Source organism: Tursiops truncatus, chromosome 4 (genome assembly GCF_011762595.2).
Source record: "Tursiops truncatus isolate mTurTru1 chromosome 4, mTurTru1.mat.Y, whole genome shotgun sequence".
Lineage (NCBI taxonomy): Eukaryota > Metazoa > Chordata > Mammalia > Artiodactyla > Delphinidae > Tursiops > Tursiops truncatus.
Window position 1 is genome coordinate 32,261,189 of NC_047037.1, and position 19,061 is coordinate 32,280,249.

At 43.5% G+C, this 19,061-nt stretch overlaps 2 protein-coding genes across 3 annotated transcripts in view; one reads left to right on the forward strand and one right to left on the reverse strand.

Annotated features, from left to right (window-relative positions):
• Nucleotides 1-4,714, reverse strand: part of CEP63 (centrosomal protein 63) — a 73,934-nt gene extending 69,220 nt beyond the window's left edge. Inside the window, 1 exon segment of the mRNA XM_019934200.3 lies at nt 4,445-4,714. Within this exon segment, the coding sequence (XP_019789759.2) occupies nt 4,445-4,608 (164 nt within the window). The 5' untranslated portion in view covers nt 4,609-4,714.
• Nucleotides 4,715-4,849: 135 nt separating this feature from the next.
• ANAPC13 (anaphase promoting complex subunit 13) lies at nt 4,850-10,827 on the forward strand. 2 transcript variants are annotated; one of them, XM_004329191.4, is made up of 3 exons: nt 4,850-4,978; nt 6,299-6,424; nt 10,423-10,827. In XM_004329191.4, exons 2-3 carry the CDS (start codon nt 6,326-6,328, stop codon nt 10,546-10,548), a joined length of 225 nt encoding a protein of 74 aa, XP_004329239.2. In that variant the 5' UTR covers nt 4,850-4,978; nt 6,299-6,325; the 3' UTR covers nt 10,549-10,827. The 2 variants fall into 2 exon arrangements, with proteins under 2 accessions (XP_004329239.2, XP_019789771.1); XM_019934212.3 differs by lacking the exon at nt 4,850-4,978 and adding an exon at nt 6,069-6,090.
• The last annotated feature ends 8,234 nt before the right edge of the window (nt 10,828-19,061 follow it).

Below are 19,061 nucleotides of genomic sequence, written 5' to 3' on the forward strand. Positions count from 1 at the left end.
ACCTATCCCCCTATGCAAACTGGTCATAGCTGGAGAACTACAGAGAAGAGTCTAGCAGAGAAACAAGGGAAGGGAGATAAAACAGAGACACAGGAGAATGAGAAGACTGGAAAATACAACCACTACACGTTATTTGCATCTATTTCTAAAGTTACTAACAGGAGTACTAAATAACTGTTCACACACACATATGGCAGAGAGGATTTCTTTCCAGCTGGTTTATCCTTTGTATTACACCAACATTAGACAAAATAAAAACCTAAAGAAAAATGTTTTCATGGTCTATTCCACTTTCTTTCAAACAATGATACAGTCAATTACAAGAGGACGCAGATTCTGTGTTTTGATCCACTCTAGGGAACTGAGAGGCAGTACACAGTTCACACAGTACCATGTATATGGAAACCCGGATAGAGTCCTGCTCTGCAACTAAGTAGCTTTGTGTCCTTGGACTTCAGTTTTTGCCTCTATAAAGTAAGAAGCATGATCTATATAATCTCCAAGGTTTCTTCCAGCTTTTTAATGGGATTCTAATAGCCAATTACATATATTCTGCACCATGCATGCTCCTGACAACTCTACATGGATATTTATTAAATACGTTGGAAAGTGCTCTTCCTAAGGACAGAGCTACTACAGTTATTCAAAACCATCATTAGTAAAATTATACTCCTTTAGGTCATGTTATTCTTAAAAAATACATTTAGTAATATATATTAGAAACAGATTTAGTAACATACAATACATTAATATATTTTCTGGATGATATTTAGTAATTAGGAATATTTATAATAGAAGCTAAAAGTCATTGAATGCTCAACTGTTCTGCCTGTCTATATTGTCAGATTCAATCTTCATAACAATTTTAAAACATAACTACTATTACTTTGAGGAAACTGAGGCTCAGAAGGTTAAATAACTTGATTATGGTAAACTACAAACCACAGTCCTAAGATTCAAACCTAGGCAATGTGACTCCTAAGTTCCAGCCAATGTGCAAACTTTATATATTTTACAGTATTCCAGATCTTAAAATACATCAGCATATCTTGTTTTTATTTAATAATGTGTTCTTGGCATAAACAAAATCAAACCAAATTGAAAAGTCTGGACACAGGAAAAAATATACAAACTTAACTATGATGTCACCACCATGGCCACCAGGTGGCAGTAGCACAACAGTGAAAATAGTCCACATAGGGGAAAATAGCCATTTCAGAAATTAAAATGATGGTGTAAGACTTAGTTAAGGAGATCTCTGTTTTTTAAATAAAAGGTGGGAGGGGCTTGCCTGGTGGCGCAGTGGTTGAGAGTCCGCCTGCCAATGCAGGGGACACAGGTTCGTGCCCCGTTCCGGGAAGATCCCACATGCCGCGAAGCGGCTGGGCCCATGAGCCATGGCCGCTGAGCCTGCGCGTCCGGAGCCTGTGCTCCACAACGGGAGAGGCCACAACAGTGAGAGGCCCGCGTACCGCAAAAAAAAAAAAAAAAAAAAAAAAATTGGAAACAAAATGAAATAAATCAACTATCAATTAGATATCAAGTTGGCACCCTTACCATATAACAAATTGTTTCATTGGTTTTAAAATGCAACAATTTTACTGTACATATTCCAACTGGGATATATACTAAGGACAAAAACGTACTATAGAGAAACCCTAAACATCACTCAGGAATCATATTATTAATAGCAAAATTGGTATCATTAATTTGAAAGCATTATATATAATACAGAAAAAGTATGTTAATAGGCAAAAGAGAAAAAGATACAAATATAAAATCAAGTGTTTAAAAAAAACTATGAAATTAAATTGGAAATATCACTGTGAATTCTGGATATTTCTCTTTTTAAAAAATGTACGTATTTCCTAACTTTGGCCACTGTAAATCCTAAAACCAGTGACCAGTCTAGTAGCAAGAGTACCTTCAGCACCCAGACTGGTCTCTAAACACCATCTCCCACTGAAAGGAACCAGGGCTTCTTGGTGGCCAGAAATGTTTAAATGAGCCAGGAACATGTTTTACCAGAAAATAAGGAAACTCTCAAAGATTACTGGTCATATCAAAGTGGACAGAAGCCAACTTAAATAGGCTGCCACTCGCCAACAAAAGGACAACTTGAGTACCCCCCCCAAAAAAAGACTGCAGTAGGTTGAAACAGTTTAAATATATTTAAGTCTATAATTTCATGATGATAAAAAAAAAAATGGCAAAACCCTCATGGTTACCTTTGAGGTTGCCAGGCCACCAACTCATTACTGTGCTCTGAAAATAGAGGGAAAGAATTAAGCATTTTTCTTGCCTTTCCTATACAAACTATTTCAAATAGCTGGTGGGGTAGTCAAATAGCTGGTGAAGTAAAAAGTTCTTATTCATAAAAAATTTCCAGCTAATAAATGCTGAGGAATGACAGAATCAGAAAATCACCATATTGCAACCGCCGATGCAATAGTGGATGCAGGCAACCTAAATCCATGAAAGGATCTCACCATTAAGTGAAAGGCTCATGGAGAATTTCATGATGGATGGACTGGGCTGACAACACCTGAACCCACTAAGATGCTCAATTTTAAAATCACAGAGAGAAAACTCAAGACATCATGTGCCTCTCTGGAGTGTTTTGCACCACCGATGAAATTTTGCCCTGCCCTCACCCCCACAAAAAAAGTCAAGGTTGAATCTGATCAATCTTCTAGACCAGTGCTGTTCAACAGAACTTTATGCAATTATGGAAATATTTTACATATACACCAAACTACTGGGCCCTTGAAATGTTGCCAATGCAGCTAGGGAACTGAAATTTTTAGCTTTATTTCATTTTAATTCATTTAAATAGCCACCAATGGCTGATAGCTACTATATTGGACAGTGCATTTCTAGACCTTACTACCAGTTTAGAGGGAATAAAGGGAATAGATGTACAAGTTAAAGGATACCATGTGGATGCAATCAACTAAATCTAAAATGTTAAGGGAAAAAAGAGATGCAGTGAAACTGCTATATTAAAAAAGACTGAAAAGGTGTTATCAACTCAATGCAACACGTGGATCTCTATGAGATTTTGATCCAAACAAGCTACTTATAAAAATACATGTATGGGACAGGTGGGGAAACCTGAACCCAGACTGAATATTGACATTATGGGATTTTTATTAATTTTCATAGATGTGATGACAATACTGTGGTTTTGTAAAACTGAAAACACAAACTTAGTTCTTGAAGAAAGAAAACCCAAAGTAACATAAAAACCGAAAATTCAATTCCTGAAGCCCAGGTCAATGTTGGCTTTAGCTGAATTTCAAATCAAGTTGACATATGTTTAAAAGTAGGAAGCTCTGATAAAGTGGACCACTGACACTGTCACCATCTGCCACCACTACTACATAAGTGAGAACAGGAAGGAACAAGCAAAGGTGTTCTACCTTTTAATGGGAGACAAGTGGCATCAGTACAATTAACATATACAATAACTACAAATAATTGTTAAAACCTGAATACATTTTAAAGAGCAGTGTAACTGAATGTTTATAAATATCTAACCCACTTTAATTTCAGTCATTCTTACCATACTGATCACTGGTAATGATATAGTCAAAAGGCAAGAAGCTCAGGATAAAAATCAATCTAAAGATGATACTGCATTCCAAATAAGAAAATACATACCCTTTGTTATATCATTAAGCTACAGCTATGATCAATGTAAATTAAAATATTTGAAGGTAACATGTAGTTAACGATCCTTATGATTTCCTCTTCGTATCTAGAAAATAAAATTAAATGCAAGCATGTGGGGAACTGTATAAGTACAGGGCACAGATCCTACAATACTTTTATTAAAGAAAGAAAAAAAAATTTAAGACTGGCTTAGGAATCGTCTGTAAGGCTCAAGGAATACTACTCTGCAAGTAAGAGTGCTGTTAACTGTAAACTCGCTGAGAGCAAGCTCATCTTTACCCTGATGTTGTAAGTCATTAAAAAAACAAAACAACACATTATGAGCCGAGATTTACTGCCTTCAAATACCTTCATGATTAAAGTATTCTAAGAACCCGTTCCTTTTATTCCCTTACTTCATTATCTATTTCCCATCCCTGATTTGAATGGAGCAATCCAAAAGTTCAGGGTTCCCCAACTTCAGTCCTTCATGATTTCTGCCACATTTCAGTACCTAATGTACTAACATTAAGGTTTTTAAATCAACTCACTTTTTACAACTTGCTAAACTTCCCACCCATAAATGAACCGCTATCACCTGCCATCAAAGACCTAAGTCTCAACAATGTTAGGAAGCTAACCAGATGAGGCGGCCCAGGCGGGAGGGCTGGGCCGGGGGTCCCTCCCCTGAAGTGGAAGACTGGCCCGCGGCCGACTCCGCTCGGGGAAGATGAGCAGCTCGCCCAACCCGCAGCCCTCCCGCCGGCCCGGCCTCCGGGGAAGGGCTGACCACGTGGCTGGCCCGAACAGTGCGCTGGGGGAGGCCATATCTGTCTTCGCGGGTCCGCAGAGCGTCCGCTGCGAGGCCGAGGGGTGGGGCGCCGGGGCGGGCCCGGGCCGGCGGGGGCGAGCCTGGAGGCCAGCGGGCCGCTGAGGAAGCTGGCCCCAGGCCATACGACCGCACTGGCCGCGGCCCCACCGCAGCCAGAGCTGCCTGTGGACACTGCCACGCCTCACTCGTCCGACGTTCCCACATGCTGTTACGGGGATGCCGCGAGCGCGCCCCCGAAGCTTCCCGCCGTTACCTCCCGCCGGGGGCGCGCACGCGCGTCACCGCCAACCTAACGTCCAGCCACAGTCGTCTGCACGTTCGTTCCGCCCACTGCCCCCTCACTTTTAATTGAAGCAACATCCTCCCTGACTCCCCCTCCGCGCCTGCAAATGGGCTCACCCGTATCTGGGGATTGGAGAGAAGACCGTGCCGGTCACGTGACACTGAGGGTGTGGTCCGCTGGAGGCGGGCGCTGCGCTGGGCCGGGTGCTGGTAAGGGTTTCCCGCGCCCCTAGCCTAGGTCTTGGAGAAGCGGGGGTGCGTTCGGACTTATGCTGCTCCTCTTGGCCGAGGCCGTTCTCTTAACCTCATCCTCATAACCACTCCCCTCACCGCACTTCGGGAGAGGTGGAAAGGGACTTGCGCGGCGGTCCTGGGCCTCCCCCGCTGCCGCATTTGGTATATCCTGCCTCGGGCCGGAAGCCGCGGCTGTGGGGCCGCCTCCCACACCTGTACGGATGGCGGTGGCCTGCGAGGGTCATTTTTAGCGCGGGAAAAGGAGTTCTAGCTTTGCTACTGTAACTACACGTTTGCAGAGCTCTAAAACAGAGATGGATAAAACTGCCCTGCCCCGGGGAATGTACGCACCGCCTGTCTGGGAAGACCCTGTGACGGGCAATGTAACAAGCTCCCGATGGGGACCATTCACTGCGCCCAGGGAACTATGGGGCCCGCGGAGGGGCGGGGACCGCGTTCTCCTTGGCGCTTAGAGAAAGTTCCTGCAGGAGGCGACCTGGGAGCTAAGTTTTTAGACTGACTGAGGGTTAGCTAGGGAAAAAAGGAGCAACATCGTGCATTCCAAGCATTGGAATAGTCACACGTGTAAAAAAAAATTTTGTTCAGGAAAGTGGTAATGGTTTGTACTGGCAAGTGTGGCAAAGTGCTTGGGATGGTGGCCGTGTCCTGGTCATTGCACACCTTATGCTATCCACCCTTCCAGCTCCTGAAGAGCGAAGGCACCTTAGCGCCTAATTCTGGAAATGGGATATTGACCCCGATGAGCTGACGCCCAACTTTGAGTTTGGAAGGAAGAGTAGGTGTTAGTGATGGGGCAAAAAGACCTTTAAGTGCAAAGGTTGGAAAGTATGACAGGGTTAGAGGTGTTTGGAAGAGAGACAGGTGGGAAAAGATTGAGGCCAGATTGGGGAAGGCTATGCTGAGTCATTGATACAAATTTTACACACAGCAATTGGAAACAGTAATGCCTGAGCAATCAGTCATAAAGCCGACCTAACTTGTTTAGTGGATCATAAGGACAAGAAGGAACCGGTCAAGGGCAGAATGTGTGCTGAAGCTGGAGTGATCTGAGAAAACTTTACAGAAAGGTGGAATTTGTGTGTGACCGGGAAAATCAGCTGGGAGGGACTATGGTCTTATAAATAAACTGCAACCTGACCCAGATGAGATGAGTCTTTCCCAGGGTGATATCATGCCACAATTCACATCCAGGCTAAAAAGCCTGGAGAACCCTACTGCTAGATTACATCATCTCCTCAGTCTTCATGTTTAAGAAATAATCTTTTTGGCTTACAGATCTGGCAAGATCAAAGCTGCAGGAGAATGGACAGTGAGGTACAGAGAGATGGAAGGATCTTGGATTTGATTGACGATGCTTGGCGAGAAGACAAGCTGCCTTATGAGGATGTTGCAATACCACTGGTAGGCTGTAATTTGTGCTGAGGGTGATAGGTTAAAGGTATGATCTGGTAGACCCTAGTAGGGGTAGGATATCAAGACAAATAAACTAGTAAGGCAAAGAAATCAAAGCTGTGGAGTCCTCTAACTCTAGAAGCTTCTGGAGAACATTTAGCTTGACTTTGAAGAGAAATGTGGTTCAGAGGGCTGACGTGACCAGCTCAGTTAGGGGGTCATTCCAGAGCTAGAACCCAGGTCTTCTGAGCCATGTTCTGTCTACCACACCAAAGCTAGTAAACCGGATGATGAAAGTTTAATGCACACAATGAGGAGGAATAAGAAGCAGTGGCATGTGCACTTTATTTCTTCCCTACCTGTGGTTTGTCAGTTGACATTTTTAGAAACTCACATTTTTGGAACACATACCTATTCTAGGTTCCCTGGAAAGTATTTGGAAGAGAACTGGCTTTTCTTCTTTTGCATTTAGACCATCACACTCTTTTCTTTCCTGACCTCTGGAAAATTCTCCTGCAATGAGTTTGTTAAACCTAACGTAATAAGTGACCTAAACATTTTGCTTGAATAAATATTTATTAAAAATCCTATTTATGTCACAGAGGACTAGCAAGGAGAAGAGACTGTTTTTCTTTAGAGCCTGCCAATTGCAAAGAGCCATTAATAAAATAGAGCTTGCAGGCAGACCATGTGCTGCTGCCATTTACATTTTCATCTAAGAATAAGAGGTAATAATGTTCAGTGAATAATAAACATAGCAAATAACAAGTAACAGCTGAGTTCAAGTTTAGAAAAATAATCAAAAGAGCATAATGAGAATTATAGTTCCACTTATTGAATACCTGTTTTGTGTCATAGACCAAGGTTGAAATCTGACATACATTATCTGTATCCTTAAGACACCCTTCAAGGGTGGTTGTGTTCTGCCCACTGTATAGGAAGGAAACAGAATCAAAGAGGGGAACTTGCCCAAAGGTTGGTAGCCAATAAGTTGGACTTCACACCGAAGTCTGTGAGGCTCCAGATCCTGTCCGGTGGTGGTTCTTTCATTCCGCAAGCAATTCTTGAAGCCTACTATGTGCCTTAAGACTTGGTAAACATAAGTACAGTTTCTGCCCCTCGGAGTCTAGAGAGGCAACATATATCAATAAATAATTGTAATAGTAAGTGTTCTAAGTGAGGGTTGTGAACAGCTATGTAGTGTAAGAAGTGGCTGATTGCCTGGTGGGCATCAGGAAGGACTTCAGAGAGATAAATCACATTTAAGCTGGTCGTAGGGAGGAAAAGAGGTTTAGTGAGGGTAGACAGGGGCCAACCAGCAGAGGGGACAGATGTGCAAAGGCTCAGAGTTTTAAACTGCTTTCGAGCTGGTGAGGCAATTCAGTGTGGATGGAGGATATACTTCTCATAAAAGGTAGGGAGAAAAGTTGGTCTTGGACCCAATTTTGAGAGGAGCATTTGATGCCATGCTTAGCCCTCATCCTGAGGATATCCAGGAGTGAGTGATCTTCAAAGTAGAGATCTGCCATGCTCAAATATATTAGAAAATCAGTTTAGCAGCATTGTTAGAGAACGTGTGTCAAGGAGAAAGGGGCCAGTGACAGGGCAAAGAGACCAATTAGAAAGCTAATGCAGTGTCTAGACAAGGGAGGAGGACCTAAACAAAAGCAAGAAAGTGGAGGGGAATTGCTGAATTCTGGACATACTAATAGTAGGATTTGGGGACCATTTGTGTGGAAGGGGTTGAGGGAGAGGAAGATTTCCATGCTGACTTCCAAGTTGTAGCCTGGCCCTGTTGCTAACCTGTGTTTTTTCCCAGGACGTGTGATTCTAAGGCAATGTTTGTGTCGTTAGCTTCTGTTGCTGCCTAACAAATAACCCCAAAACATAGTGGCTTAAAACAGCCGTTATTTATGTCATGATTTTGTCATTCACCTGAGAGAGTCTTGTGATCTTTGCCAGCTCGGTTGATCTCTGCTGGACTTGGTGGTGTTTTGCAGTCGGCCAGCAGGCTGGCTGGAGGCTGGGATGATGAGCTGACTACGCCACAGTCTCATGATCCTGCAGATTAGCCCAGACTTCACAATCATTTTAGGGTTCTAAGAGCAGCATGAGAGGAAACTGCAAGGCTTCATGGAACCTAGGCCAAGAAGTCACATGATCAGCCCCAATGCAAGATTGGGGAAATAGACAGTGCCTTTTCATAGGAGTGGCTACAAAGAATTGTGGCCATTTTTGCAGTACCCCACAATAGATGATTGTTATGTTCACGATACTTTATGATACTTTGTGTTTGTTTTCCAGGCATATATGCAATTTTATATGTTGGCATTCATTGCAAGAGACAATAGTGACCAAATGAAAAACGTGTTATTTTAGAACAAGATGAAACTAAATAATATCTGAATTAAATAATTGATTAACCAAGGACTTGTTTATGCTTTGTCAACTGTAAGTAGTTACTGAAACAAAACTTTCTCTTTGTGATATTGCTTTAGAGAAAATGGTAGTTCCTTTCAATTTGTACAAGTATGTTTGAATCTGAGTATTTGTAGAGCAAGATGTGATTCAAACATACTTGTACATATTGTAATTAAATCATTTTATTCATATTGAACATCACTTTGAAGGAAAAAAGTTATTATATTCATATACTTCACATTGGAGTCCAGTGGGAAATCATAAGTCTAGATATTGAATAACAGTTTGCTACACTTAAAAAAAAGTCGGGCTTCCATGGTGGCGCAGTGGTTGAGAGTCCGCCTGCCGATGCAGGGGAAGCGGGTTCGTGCCCCAGTCCAGGAGGATCCCACATGCCGCGGAGCAGCTGGGCCCGTGAGCCATGGCCGCTGAGCCTGCACGTCCGGAGCCTGTGCTCTGCAACGGGAGAGGCCACAACAGTGAGAGGCCACAACAGTGAGAGGCCCGCGTACAGCAAAAAAAGTCTAAATTCAGATAACTGAAAAGAAATATATTGGTATCAGTGAATTCTAGTACGAAACAGAGTTCCAGTAGTAATAAATTTAAATTTAAAATACAAGGAAACTATCAAAAACTTCTCACCACACGCCAAAAAATGGTGAACTGTGCAAGGTGATGGATGTGTTAACCTTATTGCAGTAATCATTTCACAATATATATGTGTATCAAATCATCACATTGTACATTTTAAACTTACACAATGTTATATGTAAATTAAATCTCAGTAAAGCTCGAAATATATAAAAAAATTCCCCAGATTCTACACTAAGTGTGGCCCATGGCTTACCATTTTAAGAAAGTTGCGGGTAGGCTATGTTGTTTTATGTTGCCCTGCTCCACCACTAGGGGGAAGCCTCATCTATTGTGTTACATTTTCAGTGCTCCTACCTCCATTATAATATAGGCACATTGGATACAGGATCGTTGTTGAATACCTTTCTTGTGCTTAAGGAACATGCCAGCAAGTGTGGTATTCTATAAAGCAGCCTTCCCAAAAAAAGATTTAGTACTAGCTCTTTTCAGTGTTCCTAGCCGCTAGTAAGGATGACAGTCCTTGCACTGGATACCCCATGCAGTGCTGGGCACCTGACCTGCATTTCCTCATTTAGCCCTCACAGCAGTCCTGTGAGATGGTGACTACTTTTTTTCTCTCGTTGCCTAAGAGGAAGCAAAGGCTGCAAGGGTCTGAATACCTTGCCTGAGTAACCCAACAAATGGTGGAGTCATAGCCTTGGATCCCAGTGGCTCCCAGAAGCCTGTGTCCTGAGCCTTCTGCCACGCTGCCTGCCACACAAGTACCAGAGTCATAATGCCATCACTCCCGGCTGGAGACGGATGGGGCACGTTTGAGCGAGACTTGTGATGTTTCCTCACATTTTTTATTTTCTAGCTCTTTCCATAGGATACGCTTCTATGCTGCCTGTTTCTAGGAACTCACAGTTTTTAATTCTAAGTGCTTTTGAGTTTTAAGGGGTTTGTAAACAGAGAGTGTGACATCGTCCTGAATGTCCATTGTACCTTTTCAGAATGAGCTTCCTGAACCTGAACAGGACAATGGCGGCACCACAGAATCTGTTAAAGAACAAGAAATGAAGTGGACTGACTTGGCCTTACAGTACCTCCATGAGAACGTTCCCCCCATTGGAAACTGACGCCTGGCTCCTTGTTCATCCACAGATTTTTTTTAGATACACAGATACAAAATGTTTTCTTTCAGCCTCCTAATTTGAGTCTTTTAGTGTTAGATCAATGCTCAAAAATGTACAACTAATTTTGTGGCCACAAAATGCAATGTGGAAATACTCAACCCGAACCGGAAGCTGATGGCGATTTCTTGGGATTGCAGAATATCTGGCCCTTTGAACCTAAAGTTCTTCATTGACTAGCTCGTATTTGAGCATGATTGATTAAACATTTGCCTTTAACTCTGATTTTGCTTTACTGTCAGAGCTTAACACTTCCCAACTACTTATATATGTCCTGTGACACAGGTGATTGAAGATATGAGAGGGAAAGGTGAAGAACAACGAAGCCAGACATGAGAATTAACTTCTTATGTACCCCCATTCTGAGAATCATCTGAGTGGGTGTGTGTGGAGTCTGTAGATGTAATGGACGAATAGATGGCCCATTCACTGACTACTGGGATTCCTAAGATTCCCCATGATATTTTCAAACTTTGGATAAATTTACAAATTAAAAGCTATCTTGACGGTTAACCCCTGCTCTCCCTACAGCTTCCTTTGGTGCCGCTGGAAAGGCGAGATAGACCATTAGTTTTATCCAGTAACAGGATTTCTTATTTTCTCAAAGCCCTTTCAGATATAACTGAAGCACCATGGAATCAATATTTGGTTACACATTTGTGAAATAACTTGTATTTTGGAAAACGCATTGATGGACATTATCTCCTAGAATTCTTTGCCTGTTTTATGTGGGATCTCTTTTATTCTCTCCCCAGATTGTAAATTCTGTGGGAAGAGGCCCTGGCTTTTACATCTGTATCCCTCATTGAAAAACTGGAAACACTGAATAATTGAAATCTCTCTTCTCATCGTTTTTTTAACTGAGTCATTTTATTTACGTACCTTTTAGGAGTAGGAAGTGTACCACAAAACAAATGAACCGATTTTAGGGTTTCGATAAGAAACATGGTTGTAACAACTCACCTGACATCCAGACACACCCAGGCTGATCTCCCTGTGGATCAGTGACTTGCCTAGAAGTCATTTATCTCAGAATAAAGACCCCAAGTCTGCAGTCCCTCAATAACTGAAGACAGACAACCCAGTAGAAAAGAGAATTACGATGTTCAGAAAAAACATTTTATACCGAAAGAGAACAAAGCTTTTCAAAAAATTAAAGTACCTAAAATTCCACAGTTCTTCCATGTTCTAGTTAAATGAGGGCTTTACTACAACTTTATTTGTGGTGTATAATACCTAAAACACTGACATCTGGACATTAGGAGATGTTCATATGAATCCATCCATGCTTGTGGACCCAGCCTTTCCCAGGGGTATTGGTAGAACAGTGAAATATGAAAGCTGTCTGGATTTCAGCTGAATCAGAATGAGGCTTGTAAGACAGGCAGCTGTTGGTTTATCTGCTTGGCTTGTGACCCTTATCTGAGAACTGCCCCCACGCCAAGTTTGTGACCTGTGATGTGGTGACAGCCATAGCTCATGTGAGGAACTAGGTGACAAATTCTTGGCCAAATTGTCAACTGCAGCTTTGGAATCTGCCCATCTAGGACTGGCTTGAGGATCATGGGCACAAGAGATGCTAGGCTGCCGTTGTAGGGTGCCTTTTCAACCTTATGTGCCAGAATACCCAAGGAGGAAAGTGTCTGCAGAGGGAGGCTCAGAGGCTGTGTCCCTGTAGCTTTCCAGTTGGTTCCTGCGCCTTGGTTCCTGTAACTTTCGAGTTCAAAGCATGTGTGTTGCTCTCCTCTATGGGAGGCACCTCACTTGGTGCTGAGAATGTGGCAGTGAACAGAATAAGTATGGCTTCTGCCTTCATTTAGTGAGGGAAACAAGCATTAAACCAATAGGCATACAAATCTTTGATTTTAAATTGTGACACATGCTAGGAAGAAAAAATAGAAGATGTCCCTTAGGTTCCTAGAAGCAAAATCTGAAGCAGTTTCTTGTGCAAGGAATTTATTGAGATTGTGCGCTCAGGAGAAATCTGTGAGGGAAGCAGGGTAGGGCAGGGGAAGAACCTGAGCAAAGATGTGGCTTCAGCTGGAGTCTGGCCTCGGCCTGATCCCACAGGAGCTACAGAGCACGATGTTACCAAGAGACTTCCCACCTTGAAGCAAGATCCTAGGCCTTCGTGTTGAGTATGCAGTGGTCAGCCATTGGCTCTGCCCTCCCTCCGTCCCCCAGGGAGGGCATAACCAGGCATTGCCAGGGTCCAGGGCTCTCCAGGGAACAGTGTATCTCCTGGCAGCCAACACAGTCAGGGAATGGGTGCACAGACAGACGGGGCAAAGGGGATCTGGGCCCCAGCAGTGACTATTGCAGGGTATAGGGAGTATGACTGGGGACCTGATTTAGATTAGATAATCACAGCAAAACTTTGTGATAAGTAGCTTTTATAGCACATAATTTCAAATATTTTGTATTTGAATTTTTTCCATTGTCCAAGGAAGTGGCCAGGTCCTTAGTGCTTCCAGTTCACAGCAGAGAGCATGTGCTCAAAACCAACCCTACCCCCTTTTGGGGAGCAGAGGAGGGAGGGAGAGGAGGAGCCTCTTAGGAGTAGTGGAAGTCTGCGCCCCAGTGGCTGGTGGTACCCAGGGAGATGGTGAACTTCAGAAGCTTGTGGTTTGGGGGTGCCCCAAAGGAAACCTGAAGTCAACCTGAGTCTCCCAGCTTGAGCAAAGACACCCTAGCACTGGAACCACCTCCTTCAAGGGCCCCTCAGAGTTGATGGTGAGGATAGCATCAGGGACGCAGATGGACTGGAGAGTAGAGGTCCTCGCCCATTTTCAAGCTCATTTATGAAAATCCTAAATGCTTGTGAGACCCTGAAAGAGGAAAGGATGCCTCAGGGACCACAGATCTAATTTCTGCTGCAGCACAGCAGAATGGAGCCGAAAAGATTTAATTTGCTCTGAAGAAAATAAGAAAACATGATATTTCCTGTACCCTCTTTGAGTTTGTGGGCCAACACCTGACAGATGGGTAGGAGTAGCCAGGGTAAGAATTAGGGGGTGAGGATTGATGGCCAAGAGCAAATTGCATAAAGCTCAGAGGTGGAGCTGGCATCCCGAACAAGGTGGATGGGGAGGCAGGAGGAGGTAGAGGAGTGGCCTAATCAGGTTTTGGTTTTTTTAACCTTTTTTTTTTAACCTAAGTCACTCTGAGTTTGAGCAGGTAAGAACAGAAGTGGAAAGACGGAAGAGTTTGCCTTGGCTCAAGTGAGGGCTGATGATGGCTTGAACCAGCAATATGGGGGTGGCAGTAGAGGGACTTGGAGTACCTTAGAGGTCATTGTCCACAAGTGCCAGGTGAGAGGTGTGTGTCAGGAAGCCAGCACCCCGGATGGTGGTTGTGTGGTTCAAAAGAGACTCTGGTGCCCAGTGTGAGTGCTAACCTGTGACCAAGGGGGAAATTCTCTGAGCCAGACATACGACTCTGGGTGCAGCCTCTGTCCTCTAGCAATGGAGAATCTGGTCCAGGAGCTGCCCATCCTTTGAAGTCCAACTTAAACCCACTTCTTAATAATATAGTAACAATAATACAGTTAACTGAGTGCTTCTTTGTGTTTTAGACACGTGACCTCCAGCCCTCATGTCCACTTTTTAAGGTGGATATTATTGTCCTCATTGATCAAGTGATGGCAGCTTAAAATTGAATAATTCATTCCAAGTTAAAGTCACTCAAATAGTAAATGGGTTCCATCCTAGGCTGTCTGATCCTAAAATCTGTGTCCTCTTCCTGGACCACGTGATGTCCCCTGAAAAACCTTCTGTGACCACTGCATTCTGAAATGGGAAGAAAATCCTATTGGATCATTTAGAACTTGCAAATGTTTACCTTCTTTTACAATTGAGATAAAAAAACTGAAAAATTTTTGCTAGGAACCTAGGAGTCATGAAACATTTAAAAATTCAACCTATTACCAAACCTATATATAATTCATATAACTCATAATTTTACCACCATGAGTCATGTTGTTGTCACTGGTTTGTGTACAAGGTCAAATCCCTAAGATGTGTTTTCAGATTTTGGTGCTTTGACAGTTTGATGTCAATGCTACTTAGTACCCAGCAGGAGGCGCTCAATTCCTTTAAGAAAGTCAGAATTGCTGGCGGAACTTTAAGTAAACTCTAACTCAAGGTCCTGAATAAATGTGGTGTTTTGCTTGGGAGCAATTCTGCGTATCTGGATTCCCAGTGTGCTGGGTAAGGATTTGTGTGAGTCCCCGGAATTTTGGCTGGCCACACATGGACTGGACAGCTCACCTAGTGGGCTTCTCACTCCCGCTCTGTGGGGGGCCAAGAGGGCACATGGAAGGTGTGGGGAGTTCAGAATTTGGGTTACAGAAAAAGGTAGCCAGAATCAGGGGGTTTGCCCACCTGTGACCCCAGCTTATAGACATAGTCCGGCCTGGGGACTCTTTACTATGCCGTTTCCCAGCTCTTTGTGTTAAGTTATTTGGAGATGTTAGGTACCATCCTGGAATGATCTATTAGACTCTAGAAAGACTGTTTGTTTCCCAAATCTTCCTCCTTGATGTGGCCCTGCCACGGTTAAATTCATCCCCCAGTCCATTGCCACGCTGCACCTCATCCATGGGCTCCTCTGGGAAGTACTGGGGGAGGTTAGGGGCTGGCAGGGAAAAGCAGCTGCGCCATCTCTTGAGAGGACTTCACGTCTGTGGCCTTCCTGGCCTTGGCCTCTGCACCTGAGCCAACCAGGACTGGCTTCGTGAGCACACAACCTGTGCAGACATACAGGCCCTGCACGCAGAAGGCCCTGCTGTGGCTCTGTTGAAACCAGTAATCATTTTTGAACAAGTGGCCCACATTTTCATTTTGTACTGGGCTCTGTAAATTCTGTAGCTGGTCCTTGGCAGTCATCTGTAGGGGTTCCACCTTGTTAGTGAGAATTCAAGACACCATGAGTATCGGCCTTTGGGGTGACAGAAAAGCAGGCAGGTCCGGGAAAAGGAAGAGAAAAGCTGGTGCAGACCTCCAGGCTTGCTGCGGAGTCCTGAAATGTATTCTGGCTCCTCAGCAAATCCTACAAGTGCAGTTGCTGAAATTGTTTCCTGAGCTCCTCTGTCATTCTTGCTGCCTGATAGCTGACCCTGGGGTGAGGGGTATGTATAGAAATGCTAGAAGTGCAGCAAGACAGATTTTTGTGGATGGCTAAGAGAACCTGAAGAGAGATGATCACCCAATCCCAGGCGTGTTCTTGCCCAAGTTTCATCTGGAGCTCAGCCGACTACTATATGGATGTGTACTCTGTCGCCCTGGGTACAGCAATGCAGCTGGCTCACAATATAACCTCTGACCAAGTAAGAGGAGAAGCACAACTAACTACAGAGCTGGGAAACACCGTCAACACATTCCTTCATGACGCGTTCTACCTAGGTTTTTATTTAGTTTACCCTTCTGTGTTGAGCCATATGAAAAAGCTGCTTTTATAGGTCAAAGTCATCAGTCACAATTTCCTCTGTCTTTAGCTAATATTCTTACCTAGAGCCAACTGTGCGTGAATACACCCAAAGACACATACACACACAGCGCACACAAACCAGATTTGATGGGGGAGGTGAGGAGTTGGCAAAGGGTGGAGAATGTGAAAACAGCCAAATGACTGGAAAGGAAGTGAGGGAGGTTGATGCATAAACCCATCCCAGTGATTCCATGCCTCCCCTAGTGACTCAGCTCCCCTTTATCGTCGCGCCACCACCCAAGGCCAAAGAGGTTTTCCTCCGCCCTTGCCATGGTCCTGCCTCCATTCTCCTGACACCTCTGCCCATGCAGCTCAGTCTCAAGCACTACCCGCTGCCCCCACCACCGTGCTCACAGATTGGTACTCACTCTAACTGGCAGGCAGTCTAACTGAGGTCTTCTTGAGGAAGAGTGAGGTGACAGCTTCCCTGCTCTTTGCCAGTGGGGACACCCTTACATCTGTCATCCAATAAGACCTTCACAGCCTACCCCAGCTCAGCCCAGACAGATGGGAACAAGCCTACCTGGTGAGGCCCTTCTCTTCAGGCCCATCTTCCTGGCTTTCGCCTTCCCAGCCACTTTCCTCCCAGCTCAGGCTCTCAACTCCCAGGGCTATGCAGATGTTGGGAGATACTCCTTCTGCCCCACTTACAGCTGCTGTTCAGCCAGGACTGCCTTCTAAGAGATTCAGTGCTGACAAATCCAAGCTCTTAGCCAGAGAGTACAGGCAGCAGAGGCTTCAGGAGTACAAGAAAAATGAGCCCCAGGCCGGACTGGAGGGTTCCTGATGGACTGGACTCAAGACAGGAGTGGAAGGGCTGTGGCTCTGGTCCCCCCTCCTCCCATTGACTGCTTCCTGCCTCTTTCATCAGGTTTCAGTCTTTCTCTAAAATCAATCAAAGCATCAGTCTTTCTCTGCGTATGTTCCTATTTCTCTTTCTTGCTATTTTTCTCCCTTTCTCTTATTCAAGCATTTATCTAAATATCTTCCTCTATACATTAGACTTATCTTTCTTCTTTCATGTTGCAAATTCCTTTAAAGTAGAACTCACATCACATTTGCATCTTGTTTTATTTTACATAATAGTTACTTATATGAAATTACATATAAGTAAAGCATATATAGGCTGCTGCAAAGTATAGTGGCTAAAAGTACAGACTTTGGAGGCAGAAAGACCTAGGTTGCAAACCCAGCGTAGGAAAAAAAAAAAAAAAAAGCCAGCGTAGCACATCTGGTGCCCATCCTCAAATAAGTTATTTACCTTTCTGAACCTGAGTTTCCATGTTGGAAATTGGGTTGACAATATTGCTTACGTGATGGCTTATTGGAGGACTAAATGAGACAATGCAAGTAAAGTGCTTAGAACAGTTTCTGGCACGTGGGAAGCACTTGACAGACATTAGCTTTTATTTGTTTTCAATATAATAAAATAAGCGTTTCCAAAATAATTCTACACTGATACTCAGAAGTAAAGCAAAGAATAATCCATTTTATTATGTAGATAATTATTCCCCCCAAATCCTCGGGGATTATTTTATATAATAGAACCAGCAAGGAATTAGAAGGCAAAACACCTGGGTTCAAGTTCTAGCTCTATTACTTACCAGCTGTGTGACCAGGAGCCTGCCTGTCAACCTCTCTGAGCCTACATCACAGGGTTAGGGAATAACATGAGTACAATAAATTGAAAACTGTTTTGTAGTTATAAAGAACTCTATACACTTACATTAGACATCTTTATTTACTTCATAAATTCACAATTTATTCTAAAATTATGTTTCATAGAGCTCTTAACATATGTGCTAATTTAAACATAATAAATGTACATGTAGGTATATCTGTATGTGAATGTACATAAACATGTTTTTATAAGTCTGGAAGGAAAGACAGCAAATTATTGGCAGTGGTTGCCTCTTGGAACAAGATTAGACTGGCCAAGAAGGAAATTGTCACATCTTACTCTATCTTCTTCTGGAAAAGGATAGTGTTGGGGTTATGGGTAACTTTTGAAAATTATAATGTAGATATTGTGAAAATCAGAATGGCATTGCTTTTAAAAAAAGTATTTCCACTGCCTTTGAATAAAGATTTGGAACATACGTTAAAACTTGTGTCAGCATTCAGTAACTCATTCTACTGACGTTCAGCAGGAGCACCAGCTCTGTGTGAAGCACTCTGGGAGATGCAGAAGTAGATCAGATGTGGAATTTTACCTGAGATTACAACAGATCAGGTAAGACACTTAGGCAAAGAGTCATAATCTAAGAAGAAAGTGGTCAGTGTGCTTGGTGTACTATAAGTGCTCAGTAAATACTTTCTGGATAGATAGACACAGGGATGGATGGATGGATGGATGGAGATATAAAGATAATGCCATGAAAGAAGGAAGGCAGAAGAGGAATAGGTCTAGAGCTGAGGGAATTTAGAAAAGCTTTGCAGAAAAGATAGCCTTAGAAAGACACGCTGGTTTTGGACATCTAGAGATGAAAAGGGGAATTGGGAAAGTCCCTTAGTGATGATATCCTGTCATTCCTGATTCTATCCCAGTTTTTTCTTCCCTCTCTCACTTCCTTCCAACTAAGAGGCAGAGCTGGTATGTTTGGAAACATGTGAGAAATTTTGGTGTTACAGTGACTGGGGTGGTGGGGAAGGGAGGTGTCAAAGGCTACTGCTGTATTTAGTGGTATTTTGGCCAGAGCTGTTAAATATACTGCAGTAAAGAATTATTCTAAAATATTGATGGTGAACACATTGAGAAATACCAGTTGGTGAGAGAAGCATCATAAACGATTATTACAATGTCATAAAGAAAGTGCTGGGCTTCCCTGGTGGCGCAGTGGTTGAGAGTCCGCCTGCCGATTCAGGGGACATGGGTTCGTGCCCCGGTCCAGGAAGATCCCACATGCCGCGGAGCAGCTGGGCCCGTGAGCCATGGCCGCTGAGCCTGTGCGTCCGGAGCCTGTGCTCCACAA

Bases quoted from the DNA above. Each gene is read 5' to 3' on its own strand.
- ANAPC13 (XM_004329191.4), top strand. From the start codon at position 6,326: ATGGACAGTGAGGTACAGAGAGATGGAAGGATCTTGGATTTGATTGAC. The intron at 6,425-10,422 runs GTAGGCTGTAAT...GTACCTTTTCAG, and splicing joins AGGATGTTGCAATACCACTG to AATGAGCTTCCTGAACCTGA.